Here is a 16,895-nt window from a genome sequence, read left to right on the forward strand (position 1 = left end):
GGTTTGGCCATATGTTTAACCAAAATGTGATTCAATCTGATGAAATATTTACGACTTACCCTCAGGATGAGACCCTGATGTGGCTGCTGTTTCATGCCAAGAGCTCTCAGTTCCATGAGTTACTGGAGTGGCATCAGTATTTCCTGGAGGTATTTCTTGCCATACTTTGGCATTAGGATTTAAGCCAGTTCCTTTAGATGTTACCTGCTAAATATTAAAAGGATCCATTTGTTAATTTTAAAGGTCAGAGCAGGGCTTCTCTGGTGGCGCAGTGGTTGAGAGTCCGCCTGCCAATGCAGGGGACACGGGTTCATGCCCTGGTCCGGGAAGATCTCACATGCCGTGAAGCGGCTAGGCCCGTGAGCCATGGCCGCTGAGCCTGTACATCCGGAGCCTGTGCTCCGCAACGGGAGAGGCCACAACAGTGAGAGGCTGGCGCACCGCATTAAAATTATAAATTTAGACAAAACTTTTCCATTACTTAAATGTGAAGAAAATCCCCAATAATATTATGTAATCTAATAATAAATATTAAATAAACAATATTTTAAAGTTTTTGGCTCAACTTGAAAATATAAACCTTTTTAAGCAGATGAACTTGAAATGTTTATATGTAAAATTTAGCTACCTATACAATAAAAACATATTTTTATAAAATACTATTAGTATAGAAATACTGCTTTACCCCAACCTACTTGCAAGTATTGTTAAATTTATTAAATCTATTTATATATCTTTGATGTTAGTGTGTGTTTGAGTACCTAGAACAAATTTTTGAGTTATCTACAGCAATTTTCCACAGTACAATTTTTATTGCCATCTAAGCTGTGATAGAGAGTCTGAATGATTCCATAAGTGGAAATTTTTTCCCAAGTCAAAAACCGCATTCTGCCTTATGTTACAATGCATTATTTCATTTGCCCTGAAAGTGTATTTTCTTTTTTTTAATTAATTAATTAATTTATTTATTTTTGGCTGCGTTGGGTCTTTGTTGCTGCCTTCAGACTTTCTCTAGTTGCGGCACGCGGGCTTCTCATTGAGGTGGCTTCTCATTGAGGTGTCTTCTCTTGTAGTGGAGCACAGGCTCTAGGCATGCGGGCTCAGCAGTTGTGGCATGCGGGCTCAGTAGTTGTGGCGCACAGGCATAGTCACTCCGCGGTATGTGGGATCTTACCAGACCAGGGCTCGAACCCGTGTTCCCTGCATTGGCAGGCGGATTCCTAAACACTGTGCCACCAGGGAAGCCCAGAGGATTTGTTTTCTTTCTGCTGGATGACTGCACAGTAAGACTACCAATCTGGTATCACTTAAAATTTTCAACGTGGGTTTCTGGAGAACAAGTAGGGAATTTTAGCCCTACTTCGCTTCAAAGAGGATTTGTGGTTAGAATAAGATCCCTCCTTCCACCAACCCAGAGCCAAGGCTAAAGCTGACAAGTTTTCCTTTTCTCTGAGAAAGCTGTTTTTTCCCCTAGTTTATCTTTTGTCCTGTCTTTAAGCACTGCGATGAAAATCTAAGCTCTGGGCCACTAAGGATCAACAGATGCATTAGGGGCAGGACCTAGGTTTAACACCTGCTTTTTTCTCTGGATTAGTACTTCCTGATTTTTTTGGTCTGAAGATTTCATTTGCTTTCTTACCAGCTTAAAGCTCTGCTTAAAACATAATTTTTAAAAATTAACCACCTTCCCAGTTGTTTTCCAAAATCTCAAATTCATATTTCTTTAAAAGTACCAATACTGTCTTAAGAAAGCTAAATTGGGGACTTCCCTGGTGGCGCAGTGGTTGGGAATCCGCCTGCCAATGCAGAAGACACAGGTTCGAGCCCTGGTCCAGGAGGATCCCACATGCCGCAGAGCAACTAAGCCTGTGCGCCACAGCTGCTAAGCCTGTGCTCTAGAGCCTGCGAGCCACAACTGCTGACGCACGGGTGCCTAGGGGCCATGCTCCGCAGTGGGAGAGGCCACCGCAGTGAGAGGGCCGCGCACCGCAACGAAGAGTGGCTCCTGCTCACTGCAACTAGAGAAAGCCCGCGTGCAGCAACGAAAGCCCAATGCAGCCCAAAATAAATAAATAAATTTTTTTTAAAAAAAGCAAAACTGAAGAGAAATTCCAACAATTGAGAGGCAACTATGGTATAACAGACAAAGATCCAGTTTACTCTTCCACCCAGTAACTGTGTAATCACTGACCCCAGTTTCCTTATTTTAAAAAATATAATGGGACTTCCCTGGTGGTGCAGTGGTTAAGAATCCCCCTGCCAATGCAGAGGACATGGGTTCAAGCTCTCGTCTGGGAAGATCCCACATGCCGCGGAGTAACTAAGCCTGTGAGCCACAACTACTGAGCCTGAGCTCTAGAGCTCTCAAGCCACAACTACTGAAGCCGGCGCGCCTAGAGCCCGCATGCTCCGCAACAAGAGAAGCCCCAGCAATGAGAAGCCCGCGCACCACAGTGAAGAGTAGCCCCTGTTCACCACAACTAGAGAAAGCCCGCGTGCAGCACCAAAGACCCAACATAGCCAAACAAAATAATAAATAAATAAATAAATAAAACCATTAGGTAAAAAAAGTAAACAAGCAAGTTTTAAAAATATATGTGTGTGTGTGTGTGTGTGTGTGTGTGTGTGTGTGTATATGTATAATGCCTATTCTACCAAAACTCCTTATAGTTAACAGTGAAGAGTAGCCCCTGTTCACCACAACTAGAGAAAGCCCGCGTGCAGCACCAAAGACCCAACATAGCCAAACAAAATAATAAATAAATAAATAAATAAAACCATTAGGTAAAAAAAGTAAACAAGCAAGTTTTAAAAATATATGTGTGTGTGTGTGTGTGTGTGTGTGTATATGTATAATGCCTATTCTACCAAAACTCCTTATAGTTTCTACACACCTTGGACACCTAACTTCATGTGTGTTGGTCACTACTTCCTCTTTCCCTCTTGTTATTTGTACATACTTCTATTTTGTTACCACTGTAATAGTTTATTTAAGTAAGTGTTCTTTGCAACCAGGCAGTGGGCTCAATGAAGAAAAGGTAGAAACTGGGTCTTCCTCTTCTATTTCAGCTATTAATATAAACCAGGCCAACAGTACACTTTCAACTGTCTATTTGAATGGAACAGTAGAGGCATAGGTGCAAAACAAAACAAACAAAAGAACCCAACTAATGTTTAACTACTGTATTTACCCTTCTGATGTGCTAGAAAATCAGAGTTGATACAATCTTCCTTGTTTTCATGTGCCTGTTTAAAATGGAAGTCTTACATTGGAGTGGTTCTTGGCTTTTTGATTTCAGGGCTGCTAAAAGCTTTTACAATAAACATCAAAACCAATAACAAAATGTCACACGTAGCAAGGGAGCAAAAGCATCTTTAAAGTAGCACCAAAGATGAATAACCAAAGCAACATCTTCGCTTAGAGATGTTAATTCACAACTACTTCATATCATTAATTAGCTCAGGGAATAAACAACCAATTTTCTTATAGTACCACCAGGTAGTCCCACCAGGACAGGCACCCAGGTATTATTTAAAAACCTCTAGGTATGTAATTCCTTGGCGCTCCAGTGATTGGGTCTCCACGCTTCCACTGCAGGGGGTAGGGGTTCAATCCCTGGTCGGGAAACTGGGATCCTGAAAGCCTCACGACGTGGCAAAAGAAACAAACAATCAAAAACACCTCTAGGTACCAGTTTTTTCTTTTTCTTTTGTTTTTTAAAATATTTATTTATTTATTTGGCTGCACCGGGTCTTAGTTGTGGCACACGGGATCTTCTTCGCAGCATGCAGGAACTTTAGTTGCAGCATGCACGAACTTTAGTTGCGGCATGCAAACTCTTAGTTGCAGCATGCATGTGGGATCTAGTTCCCTGACCAGGGATCAAACCTGGGCCCCCTGCATTGGAGAGTGGAGCCTTAACCACTGGACCACCAGGGAAGTCCTTATGTAGCAATTTTAGAATGCAAGTAAACTTTACATTTGCCCCTATGTAGACATGTGAACAGTGCATGCTTATCAGTTAGAATTCAGAATCCACTCTGGCTAAATTAAACAGAAAGGTAATTTATTAAAAGATAGTGTCAGGCTTCCCTGGTGGCACAGTGGTTGAGAATCTGCCTGCTAATGCAGAGGACACGGGTTCGAGCCCTGGTCTGGGAGGATCCCACATGCCGCGGAGCAACTAGGCCCGTGAACCACAACTACTGAGCCTGCACGTCTGGAGCCTGTGCTCTGCAACAAGAGAGGCCGCAATAGTGAGAGGCCCACACACCGCAATGAAGAGTGGCCCCCGCTTGCCACAACTAGAGAAAGACCTCGCACAGAAACGAAAACCCAGCACAGCAAAAATAAATTAATAAAAAAACTCCTCCCCCCAACATCTTCTTTAAAAAAAAAAAAAAAAAAAAGTTACAGAAGTGCCCTGATGAGGAAATCACTAACCCTGCCACCAGCAAGCAGTAAATGCCAAAACTCAAATCCATTACAACTTTTATTATTACCAGCACCAATATCACTTCTCCATTAGGAACTAACTCAACCTTGTATTAACTCCACTTTAAGCTGACCACCTCTACTGCCACTTCTGTCTATAAAATGGAAGTTATGAATAGAACCCTCATGTCCCTACATTGTATATTTTCAAATAGAAGACATCTGTAGGTGTGGTCTGACTAGTGGCTCTTAGTAACATGCCTGCATCCATCCAGATACAAGGGAATCTGGGAATTTGCGTTTTGAGTAGTACGTTCACTGGAGAGGCCTAACTCATAATATGGGCATTTCTGCAAATGTAGAAAGCTACTGAAGAATTGGGAGGTCCCAAATATGATAAAGAGATTAAGGCTAATATTTAACATACAAGATATATTATGCCACGTATACTTAATTTATAAATAAATACCCAATATTGGGGAATTATGATTAAAAAAACTTAACTTTTACTTACTGACGGGATGTACTATTTCACTGAGCATTTAATAATGACTCAAAATAATTAACTAGATGCCTTTCAGCAGCATACTACCCATAAATCTGATGTCTCCCTTGCTAATGGTGCCAAGAATAATCAAAGTGTGAGGTCTATGGCATATAGACGAGCAGTACTCCTGGGCATGTTTATATTTTTCTCCAGACTAGTTAAGAGTATACACTCTAAAAGCCATTAATGTACAGAAGAAGACGTATACAAGAATGTATATTGCAGCCCTGACCCCATTAGTGAAAGACTGAAAATAACCTAAATATCCATCTATAGACAAATGGTTAAATAAAATGTAGTATATTTCATAACATAGAATACTATAAAAGTTAAAAAAAAAAGGCCTACATACACTAATGTGGAAAGTGCTCCAAGGTATATTATTCAGTGAAAAAATTCAAGTTGCAAAACAATAAGCATTTTGGTTTTTATTCATATTAACAAACATAAAATCATTGTACAAACAAATTGGTATGTAAAAACAGAAAAGGTTTGGAAGGTTACTATTAACAATAGAACTGGGGACTTCCCTGGTGGTGCAGTGGTTAAGAATCCGCCTGTCAATGCAGGGGACACGGGTTTGAGCCCTGGTCCAGGAAGATCCCACATACCGCGGAGCAACTAAGCCCATGCGCCACAACTACTGAGCCGGCGCTCTAGAGCCCGCGAGCCACGACTACTGAAGTCCACGCACCCTAGCGCCTGTGCGCCGCAAGTAATGAGGCCACACACCCCCACAACTACTGAAGCCCACACACTCTAGGGCCTGTGTGCCACAACTACTGAGCCCATGTGCTGCAACTACTGAAGCCCATGCATCCAGAGTCCGTGGTCCACAACGAGAAGCCACTGCAGTGAGAGGCCCGCAGACCACAATGAAGAGTAGCCATTTCGCCGACTGGAGCAAGCCCGCCCACAGCAGCAAAGACACAATGCAGGCAAAAAAAAGAAAATAAAACAATAGAACTGCAAACTAGTAAGAGATCTACCAAACAGGGAAAAGGTACAAAAACAAGCAGGAATAATTAATTGCAAAATGTCAATTTTAGGGAATTTCCTGGTGTCCAGTGGTTAGGACTCCACACTTCTACTGCAGGAGGCACGAGTTCAATCCTGGTCATGGAACTAAGATCTCGCATGCTGCGCAGCATGGCCCCCCACCCCCCAGCCAAAAAAAGTCAATTTTACCGGGACTTCCCTCGTGGTCCAGTGGTTAAGAACCCGCCTTCCAATGCAAGGGACACTGGTTTGATCCCTGGTCGGGGAACTAAGATCCCACGTGCTGCAGGACAACTAAGTCCACGTACCACAACTAGAGAGCCCACACACCGCAACTACTGAGCCCACGCGCCACAACTGGAGAGAAGCCTGTGCATTGCAACTAAGACCCAATGCAGCCAAAAATAAATTTAAAAAAATTTTTTAAATGTCAATTTTGCCTATTGAACTACTTAGTGCCATTTTGACAAGTATAAAAAGAAACAACTCACTGCTGTAATTCATATAATTTTGCTAAGAGTTGGCAATGTTTATCAAAAGCCTTAAAATTATATATTCTTTGGTCCAGAAATTCTACTTGTCAGATTTGCTCAAAAGAAAGATATACAAAAATATAAATACAAAGATGTTCATCACAATTTTATAATAGTGAAAAGTTAGAAACATTCAACTGCTATGGTCTGAACATCTGTGTAACTCCCAACTTCATATATTGAAATCCTAATGCCCAATGTCATAGTACTGGGAGGTGGGGCCTTTGGGAGTTGCTTAAGTCTTGAAAATGAATGAGATTAGTGCTCTTCTAAAAGAGAGTCCACAGACCTCCCTAGTCCCTTCCACCGAGGACACAGTGAAAAGGCACTATCTATGAACCAGAAAACCCTCACGAAATACCAAATCTGTTGGCACCGTGATCCTGGACTTCCCAGAAATAAATTTCTGTTGTTCATAAGCTACCTAATCTGTGATATTGTTATAGCAGCCCGAATAGAACAAGACACCAACAAGAGAGTGAGAATTTGTTCAGTAACTGTAGTCCAGCCACATACAGAATATCCTAGAGCCTTAAAACCAGATTGTATATAAAACTGATGAGACCTGAATAAGTTCTGCGGACTGTATCAACGTAAATTTGCTTGTCTTTACAACATACTATCGTTAAGCAAGGTGTTACTACTGGAGGGACCTGGGCAAAAAGTACACGGTACCACCCTGTACATTCTGGGGACAACTTCTTGTGAATCTATAATTATTTCAAAATAAAGTTTTTAAAAATGGAGGAAAAAATATAGAAGACATGGAAAATGTTCACATTTTGAAGACACTTGGAAAAACAGTAAAGCAAGTTGCTATCTTATGGAAATGATTCAAGTGTGTGAAATAATGCACAAGCACAGAAAAAAGTGGAGAGGGAATTCCCTGGTGGTCCAGCAGTTAGGACTCCATGCTTCCACTGAGGGGGCATAGGTTTGATCCCTGGTCTGGGAACTAAGATCTGCTTGCCGCATGGCACAGCAAATAAATAAACAAATAAATAAATAAGGTCATAACACCTTTGTAAAGCAATATGTCAATATTGATGTGAAAAACTTTTAAAACATTCACTATTTGAGCTACCACAGAGAATATTAGCCTAACAGCTTTATACATAAGAATGTCCTTTATAGAATTACTCAATATAAAGAAAATTTGGAAACTGAAAATGTCCATCAAAAAAACTTGATGTGGGGACTTCCTGGTAGTCCAGTGGGTAAGACTCCGAACTCCCAATGCAGGAGGCCTGGGTTTGATCCCTGGTCAGGGAACTAGGTTCTGCACACATGCCACAACTAAAGATCCTGAGTGCTGCAACAAAGACCCGGCACAGCCAAAATAAATAAATTTTTTAATTGAAAAAAAATTTAAAACGTTGATGTTTTCATATAACAATCTTTAAAATGACACAATAATGAATCTGACAAGTCAGTTTAATGAGAACAAAGACTTAATTTTTCATTTAAATTCTAGATAACCATGTTTGACTCATCTTTTGACTAAGTTTAATAAAGAAGCCCATAAAAATCCTTATCTCATTAAAAAAAAAAATCCTTATCTCTCCCACAGAACTAGAAGTAAGCCCTTGAGGCTACAGTTATATAAAACATCTATTAAAGGATATAAATTGTCCAAGTGCATGCTGAAACTATCTGCCAACATACACATATGCAGTATGTAAGCACAAAGATACTCTCAAATCACCACAAAAAAATTCAAATTGTCAGTCCATAAAACTAACAGATCAACACCTCTATCTCTAAGCAATATATGCCATTATCGAATAAGCCAAAAGCAGTCCTTATGATTGACCCATTTTATGCCAGTTCCTATCTGGGGAAAGATACAAATGAAAGGAAAAAACAGAAACATAAATTTCTTGGCAAAATGATATCTTCTAGTCATAAAAGAGCAGTTTTGGGCTTCCCTGGTGGCGCGGTGGTTGCGAGTCCGCCTGCCCATGCAGGGGACATGGGTTCGTGCCGCGGTCTGGGAAGATCCCACATGCCGCGGAGTACAGTTTTAAGGTAACAGAACCAAGAGTTAGGAAAAAGTCACCATAAATATGGCAAAACCATCTCTTTGGTCATATATAACTGTTTTACTTACCTATTTACTATCAGAAACAGAAATCCCATGCCACTTAACCCTACAAATGCTGAAAAACAGAAATAAAGTATAGAAATTGATTAAACTTATTTGCCTCATGCAGATCAATCATCCAGGTTTAATTTTTACATCTCCAATACTGAGAGGACAACACCACAAGTACTTTTTAAAAAAAGTGGGGTGGAATTCCCTGGCGGTCCAGCGGTTATGACTCCGCAATTCCACTGCAAGGGGCACAGGTTCAATCCCTGATCAGGGAACTAAGATCCCACAAGCTGCAAGGTACAGCCGCCCCCCACCCCCCCAAAAAAATAAACACCTGTCATTTCATCCATCATGAAACTTCAGAGTCCTACAGAAGATGCTTAGGGGCATTTTATAGAAAGTAAAAATGAAAAATGGGAATTTTTCACCCATTCTGACAAAGAAGGATAACTAACATTTATGGAACACTTAATTCATCTTCATAACAACTACATTTAAATTCTATCATCTACATTTTGTAGATAAGGAAAACCTTACATTACCTAAAGGTAATCTGCCCAAGGCTGCACAGCTAATAAAGACAGAGCCAGAATTTGAACCTAGGCACTCTGCAGAGTCTGCCACTATACTACAGTTGCCTCAGAGTTACATACTATTTAAGGAATATTACAAATCTCCTCACCAAGTCTGTAAAACAGTCCCTGGCCCCAGTTCCACCTAGAGTGTCTAACAATACAGAAGAAATGGATATAGAAAATAGACACCAGATAAGAACTAGAGTACCCAGGGCAGAAGTCAATTCAGCTCTGCAATGATTTCTATCTTAGGGCCATGGTACAGCTAATTTTCAGCTATTAAAAAAAAATTTTTTTTAAAAAGGTAAGATCCATGGTAATTTATGCAATAAAATTTACCCCCTATTACAAAGCACTTACCCTAACTTGAATTATTTTGTCCGCAAGCTCCACAATGGCAGTGACCTTGTCTATGGTTTACTCTTCTCTAGCACCTTGAACAGTAACTAGCACACAGGAGACCAATAATAAAATTTACATGCTATATGAGAGTTTCTTAAACTTTACTGTGCATAAGAATCATCTAGGGATCTTGATAAAATGCAGATTCTGATTCAGCAGTTCAGGGATAGGGCTAGAGAGTTTGTATTCTAACAAGCCCTGGGTAAAGAAGTTACTGAGGCTCACACTTTGAATAGCAAGGTAACTGGACCAACCTAAGTCATTTGCCCAATTGTCAAAAATCAGGATTCACTTACTCCACACCTGGAAGGAAATCTTCAGTTTATTCATCAATAAAACTATTACTGCTGATCCTCTAATATCAGAGGGAAAGACAAGTTCCCCAAATTCCCACTTCCTCAGTCATATGACAGATGATGAGTGCTTAAAACTCTGGGGGAGGGCTTCCCTGGTGGCACAGTAGTTAAGAATCCACCTACCAATACAGGGGACACGGGTTCGAGTCCTGGTCCCGGAAGATACCACATGCTGTGGAGCAACTAAGCCCGTGCACCACAACTAATGAAGCCTGTGTGCCTAGAGCCCGTGCTCCGCAAGGAGAAGCCACCGCAATGAGAAGCCTGAGCACTGCAATGAAGAGAAGCCCCCACTCGCTGCAACTAGAGAAAGCCCGTACGCAACGAAGACCCAACGCGGTCAAAAAAAAAAACAAACAACCAACCACCTCTGGGGGAATCATGGATTGATCTGAAGATATAGTCAAAATTAGACTTCTTCCTAAAAAGTTCTTCATATGAGATTCATAATCACCTTACTGTTAAAGACTAAGAACCCAATTAATAGATATTTAGCATTTAAATAGTCCTCAAAATACCAAGTCATTTTACTTCAAATTGGTCATCTGATAAAGCCAATAGCTAACTATACAAATGAACTCAAAAAACCTCAAACCTCAAATATCAGTACTAAATATCAAAATAATCCTTTTCATAAAGGGCACCTTTTAATTCCTAGTGTGTATAGCCAAGTCAGCAAACCGTTTGTTACGAAAACTGAAATGAGATATTTCATAAGTATATGTGAAAGCAGCAACTCACTTATGTTTATTATGTACCAGACACTAAGTGCTTTACATCGACTGTCAATCCTCTTAACAACCCTGTGAGATAGATAATAATTATAATATCTCATATATTAGTATTATCCTCAATTTACAGATAAGGAAACTGAGAAACACAAGTTAAACAACTTGCCCAAGGTCATACAACTAGAAAGTTGCCTAATCTGAGCAGGCAGCCTGGCCCCAGAGTCTATGTTCTTAACCATTCTTTTATGCAACCTTTCATATAAATGTATTTTATTATTACTCAATCACTGCCCTCCTATTTTTTTCCTTCCTCCAACTCAAAACGATAGAATAACCCTATTTCCCTTGGCTTGCTCAACTGCAAATTTTTGTAAATCCTATAAATTTACATTTCCCATAGCCAATTCAACAACAAATACTTTAGTACCAATTTAGTACACTATCTTCCCTTGTTAATGATATGGAAAAACAACAACCAGCCAAAAAGCACACAGTAAATCTCCGATCTCCTCTGAAAAATTATCATACAAACCAGGACATTTTGAGAATAAAATGGGGTGCGACATCTGTTCCAGAAAACAGGTGTACACTATGACTGTCCAGGACAAAATGGGAGGTATGGTCACTCTACCCATTTTGTAGTTTGCACTACCTAGTGGTATGAAATACTGGCCAACTATGTACTATACAAACCCTGGATTACTCCTGACTTTTCTGCCCTGACAGAGAAAATGCTTTTCTCTTCCCTCAATAATATATAAATCAAACAAAACTTAATTCCTCATCCTTGGCTCTATGCCTATGTTCATACCATACTCCTAGTAATATTCATCTAAAGTACTCCTCTGTCTTTAATTTAGAGCCAGTCGTTTATAAATACAGAGATATTTTCTGAACTAAAGATTGGTTCAAATGTCCAGACAAGGCAACAGATGAGAGGAAACATGAGTATGTGATATTCAAGTTTCTTTTCCTTACATTTACTTACACTTATACATTAGAAAAAATATTTTTTTCCACAAGAGCAAATATAAAGTGCCGATTTGCACTTTATCATTTGTATTTCTTTAAATCTTGCATATAAATGAGTCTAAATTTTAACAGTCCGCAAGCTTCATTCTCATTTTAAAAGTTTTATTTGCCCAATTGATAATATACTCAAACTATAAAAAAATTTAAAGTAAGGTAATTAACCTGTTTGGCTTACAGCAAAACAATAACGATGCTGGGATTCAAAATCAAAGTTATACGTCTCTTAAATCAGTGCTACCTCACAGTAGCCTTTGCAATTAATAGTGCTACTATCATGTAGTTTTAATAAATTTCCCAGAAATACTTGCTGTGATGATCACATGATAGTGTCTGTCAAGCCTTTACCTAGACTGTATTACAAACAAGGCTTAATACATAAGCACCATGAACACAGGGCTTCCTTCCCTGGTGGTGCAGTGGTTGAGAATCTGCCTGCCAATGCAGGGGACACGGGTTCAATCCCTAGCCCGGGAAGATCCCACATGCCGCGGAGCAACTAAGCCCGTGCGCCGCAACTACCAAGCCTGTGCTCCAGAGCCCCATGAGCCACAACTACTGAAGCCCACGCACCTAGAGCCTGTGCTCCACAACTAGAGGAGCCACCGCAATGAGAAGCCTGCGCACTGCAACGAAGAGTAGCCCTGGCTGGCCGCCACTAGAGAAAGCCCGCGTGCAGCAACAAAGACCCAACACAGCCAAACAAAACAAAAAAGAAAACAAAAAAACCCACCATGAACACAACCTAAACTGTCAGAAGAATCACTCTCAAATTACAGATAAGAAGCTGAGGATCAAAAAAAGTTATCACTTGCCTCAGGTCATAGCTAACATTTGAACCCAGGATTCCAAAACCCTTACAGAAAATCATAGCGCAAAACACAAAAGTTTACAATGTTTTCAAGACTGGAAACCTCCCTCAAGAATTGAACTTTAAAGAAAACACAACTTAAGCAAAACACAGACTATAGGAACAATAAATTAAAATCCTACAAGCACTATCAGAGCTAAAGAGTCACTTTCCATTTTCACTTAAGGATATTCGAAGTGGAAGTTTAAAAAAAATTTTTTAAGACTTCACAATGATAGCTGCATTCGTTTCCTAACTTCCTCTACTTTCCACTCCTCTGCAATACAGACACGGACCCCATCTCTACCTACCTTTTTTTAAGCTCTTAGGGAGAGACCAAAATTAAGATTTCAAATGTTCATGTCTAGTACTAAAGATCACTTCCATTAGCTGAGAAGTAATATGGAGCTGACAGACAGCCTGAATTGATAGAAAATAGTTGAATATCAATATTTCTAGTTACTGGTTTTTCACATACTGTAATTTGAAGCACCATGAGGTACTTTTACATCTTTATATTCACTTCTGAGCATTTTATTCCACTTTTCACACTTCAAAAATAATTTCTACTTCATTTTCAGCCCATTATATTTGAAAATATTTCTTTGAAACTGTTTATCCATTTTAAAACTCTGTATCCACCTCCAATAAATATTCCAAAATCAAATTGTTCAAAAATCACTCAGCTATTCACTTATTTATAATTCTTCTTGGCAATAATTTCACAATTCGTTAAGGCACTTTCTTCTTTTCAGTCATTTCTGAAAAGTCATTTCAACTAAGTCATATCTAATAATTTTTTATAAATATGTGATTATTTAAGCTAATGGGAAAAAACTGAGTACTATACTTGAGGTAAAAGGCACAATACTTCCCATGATTACTGAAATATAAAATCAATGAAAAATTATCTAGGCAAATATCTCACTTACTTCAGATTCTAAAGCTAACCTAAAATTTAAAACGTTATCACCTAAAAAAGCAGAAAACTTTAGAAGTCAGATAAATTACTTTTTAAATTGTATAAGATCTGGGGGAAGAGGGATTTACTGTTTAATGTGTACAGAGCTTCAGTTTTGCAAGATGAAGCTTCTGGAGATGGATGGTGGCAATGGTTGCACAACAATGTAAATGTACTTAATACCACTGAACTGTACATTAAAAATGGTTAAGATGATACATTTTGTTATGTGTATTTTACCATAAATTTTTAAAATTATGTGAGAGTATGCATCCTAGGGTGCATAAAAGTCACTGCTACCTAAATAAGTAGTTATAAGTATTCATTTTTAGGGAAAAACTCAAATAGAGACAGAAATCCAATTAAAACATTGCCAAACAACTAGAGCAGACATAATTGGCTGGAAATACTGGAGGGAGAAAATGATCTGAAAAATGAATAAAATACTGGCAAACCATAAAAACACGAAAAGATTACAAACTGCCTCCTTGGCGCTCAAAAACTTAAATAACTCTCTAGCAGCCAGAAGAACACAGCAAATTGCTGTTTCAAACTTTCAGAATTTTTTGTAACCGAATTTATGTTGGAACATGTTTGACAATTTGGTATATTATCCAAACATTTTTACCTCTTCCCAGAGAGACAGACACGGTATGTGTCTCCTTCAGAACAGAGATGAGATAAAGACAATAAAACTACTGAAGTCAGTATAGCCCTTTGTCTGCAAGACCAAGTTTTAAAAAAGTTACATCTAAGCATTACCTAAAATAGGATTCCTAGTCTGCCTATAGATTTCTATTGCAGTATACTGCAATTTAGAGTTCTAATTCCACCTTCAATATTCACTAGCTGTATGATCTTGGGCAAGTTTCTTAAATTTTCTGTGCCTTGGTTTCTTTATCTCTAAAATGGCGATAATAATCCTACTTACCTCATAGATAGGTTTGAGTTGATGTATATAAATGTATACATGCAAAAAGACTTAACAGGCCTGACATATCAATAGTGAGCACAATTCATGACAACACAACTATTATTATATTATTATCATTACTATTACCTATCCCACTGATTCCAGTTATAAACTAGTTAAGCTGGGGTCTCTCCAGAAAAATGCACACAAATAAAAGATTTTGAACACAGCTGCAGAGGACTCATCAATCCCAGATTAGAGAAGTCCTACCAAAGCAACTTAGTTGGTAGTAAAGTGGTTATTAACCTCCCTCATGCCATGGACCTCTTCAGTAGTCCAATTAACCTATGAATCTCTTCTCAGAATGCTTTTAAGTATATGAAATACACAGGACTACAAAAAATCAATTATAGTATAGTTATGAAAGTATTTTAAAATTTCTGATTTAGTAATAAATGTTTCTTTACAAGTGCATTAAACAAGACTTTTTAACATATAATAAGGAGGAATGCGCGTAAACATTTCAAGATAACTGCAAAAACTGTAATATGATATGAAAACACTTCTCTTGTTGCATCCATTGAAATGTCAAGAATTTTTAATTCTCTTCAATTCTAGATTTCAATTAGAAGCTAGTGAAAATAAACAGGCAAATTTTTTTTTCCTCAACCAAGTTCACGGACTTCCTCAATTCCATCTAGGGACCCAGATTAAGAACCCCTGGCTTATTGGAAAGTAAGTGCAAAAATAAGTTTTGGAGTCTGTGACTTATGTTCTAGAAGCCAGACTTCAGACTTTAGTCCCCACATTATTTACACCTGAATGACCTTAGACATCAAACTTCTGAACTTTGGTTCCCTCATTTAGAATAATTCCTACATCATGAGGTTACAAGGATTGAATATTATTTAACAAAATGCCGAAAGACCAGTATGTTATATTTTATTGATTTTAATACCATATAATTAGACCCAAATATTTAATGCCATTGTTAATTTTCAGTAAAACTCATTATATGTGAAAAATTAAAAACCACATACTGATTTACAAAGAAAATGAAAATATTAACTATATGTAACATTTTAGTGAGAGCTATGATTTGGCTTCAGAATGACCTGTATCTAAATCCCAGTTCCACTACCCTAGTCTTACTAAGTTAAACTCTCCACCTCAGTTTTCTCATCTATAGAACACTGCAAGGTTGTTTTAGAAACGAGAGGATCTAGCTTAAACGGTCAATAAATGGAGTTATTATTAAAGTTCACATTTTAACAAAGCCAAAGCAATCAATTTGGACCTCAAAAGTTTATTCTGGAATTCATGTTTATACAACTACAGCTTCACAGTCCTTTGCCCGGCAAAACACATACACACTTAAAACCTGCAGCATTTGCTTGGCATAACATTCCTAACACAAACTGGCACTGCTTGAAATCAGATATGATTTCTTATTCTGCCTAAGGAAAACAACGAGGATAAAAAACGATCAACAGAATGGATTCAATAATTTTAAATCTCTTCATGATTTACTTGGAATCTTTACTACCAAGGTTGGAATACTCTATAAGGTAGCTGTTTCTTTAAAACCCAATATAAAGATATCAAATTTATCGCTACATATTGTCGGTTAGATTAAAAAAAAAAGGCAGAAGCATGTGTCTACTTTATGCCGGAATACTATAGATTAAGATTTCCCCCACCACCACGTCCGTCTGAAAAAAACCCGCCATAGACTGGCTCCCGATCCATTATACAACCTGTAAATTCCTTCCCTCATTGAAAAGATTCTTTTTGTGGGCATAGTTAACAAGTGCCAAGCTGCGAAGTTGCAGCTTTGCTGGTTTGACGTTTTCACAATGCAAGAACAATATGATCTGGAATCTACTCAAAGCATTAGCCAGGCAGTCAGCTGATGCTCACTGCACACAAGAGAAAGACAGAAATAAGAGAAACTGAACCTCGCAAAACCACTACGCTTTAAAGCTAAAATAGGCCAACAGCAGATGTTCCAGTTAAAGTAATAAAAGTATTTCTATTGTTAAAATAACAATTAAAAAAAAACCAAACAACCGGCTTTCCCCGAACTAGGTTTCGCTCGTTCTTGAAATTTTCCTTGTAAAGGGCTCTTATCCGTTCATAAAATCAGCCCCTCACCACGGAGCGGCTGCCTGAGTTAACTTTATATAGCCAAATCCTACTGGCTTCTCCTCCGTTCACAGTAACTCGCCTGCCACCCACAGAACGTTCCAGAGATCTAGGGACGGGGACCAAACAAAATTTGGTGGGGGTTGCTAAACAGAAGCTTTCAACTTTCTTTCCCAAACACTTCTACCGAATTTCACCTTCCTGCCTCCGCAGCCCCACATGTTGCTCGCCTGCTCCCAGAGGGCCGCGCGAGGCCTCGGTTCACCCCGGAACGCGCCCACCTGATTACCCTTTTCTCCGCAGACTCCGCCCTCCCCGCCCCCC

General features: G+C 38.9%; 1 protein-coding gene across 3 annotated transcripts in view; it reads right to left on the reverse strand.

Annotated features, from left to right (window-relative positions):
- LARP4 (La ribonucleoprotein 4) overlaps positions 1–16,895 on the reverse strand; it is a 64,093-nt gene that overhangs the window by 46,714 nt on the left and 484 nt on the right. The window contains exons 2-3 of one of the 3 annotated variants that reach the window (XM_024736855.1): positions 8,625–8,673; positions 60–207 (exon numbers count right to left, since the gene is read on the reverse strand). Coding sequence is in view for 2 of the 3 variants with exons in the window: in XM_024736852.1 (XP_024592620.1) it covers positions 60–207 (148 nt within the window). In the remaining variant the exon portion in view is untranslated. The remainder of the gene's footprint in view (positions 1–59; positions 208–8,624; positions 8,674–16,895) is intronic. The other 2 variants (XM_024736852.1, XM_024736854.1) reach the window with 2 other exon arrangements.

This window comes from Neophocaena asiaeorientalis, unplaced genomic scaffold, assembly GCF_003031525.2.
Source record: "Neophocaena asiaeorientalis asiaeorientalis breed wild unplaced genomic scaffold, Neophocaena_asiaeorientalis_V1.1 scaffold134, whole genome shotgun sequence".
In the NCBI taxonomy this organism is placed as follows: Eukaryota; Metazoa; Chordata; class Mammalia; order Artiodactyla; family Phocoenidae; genus Neophocaena; species Neophocaena asiaeorientalis.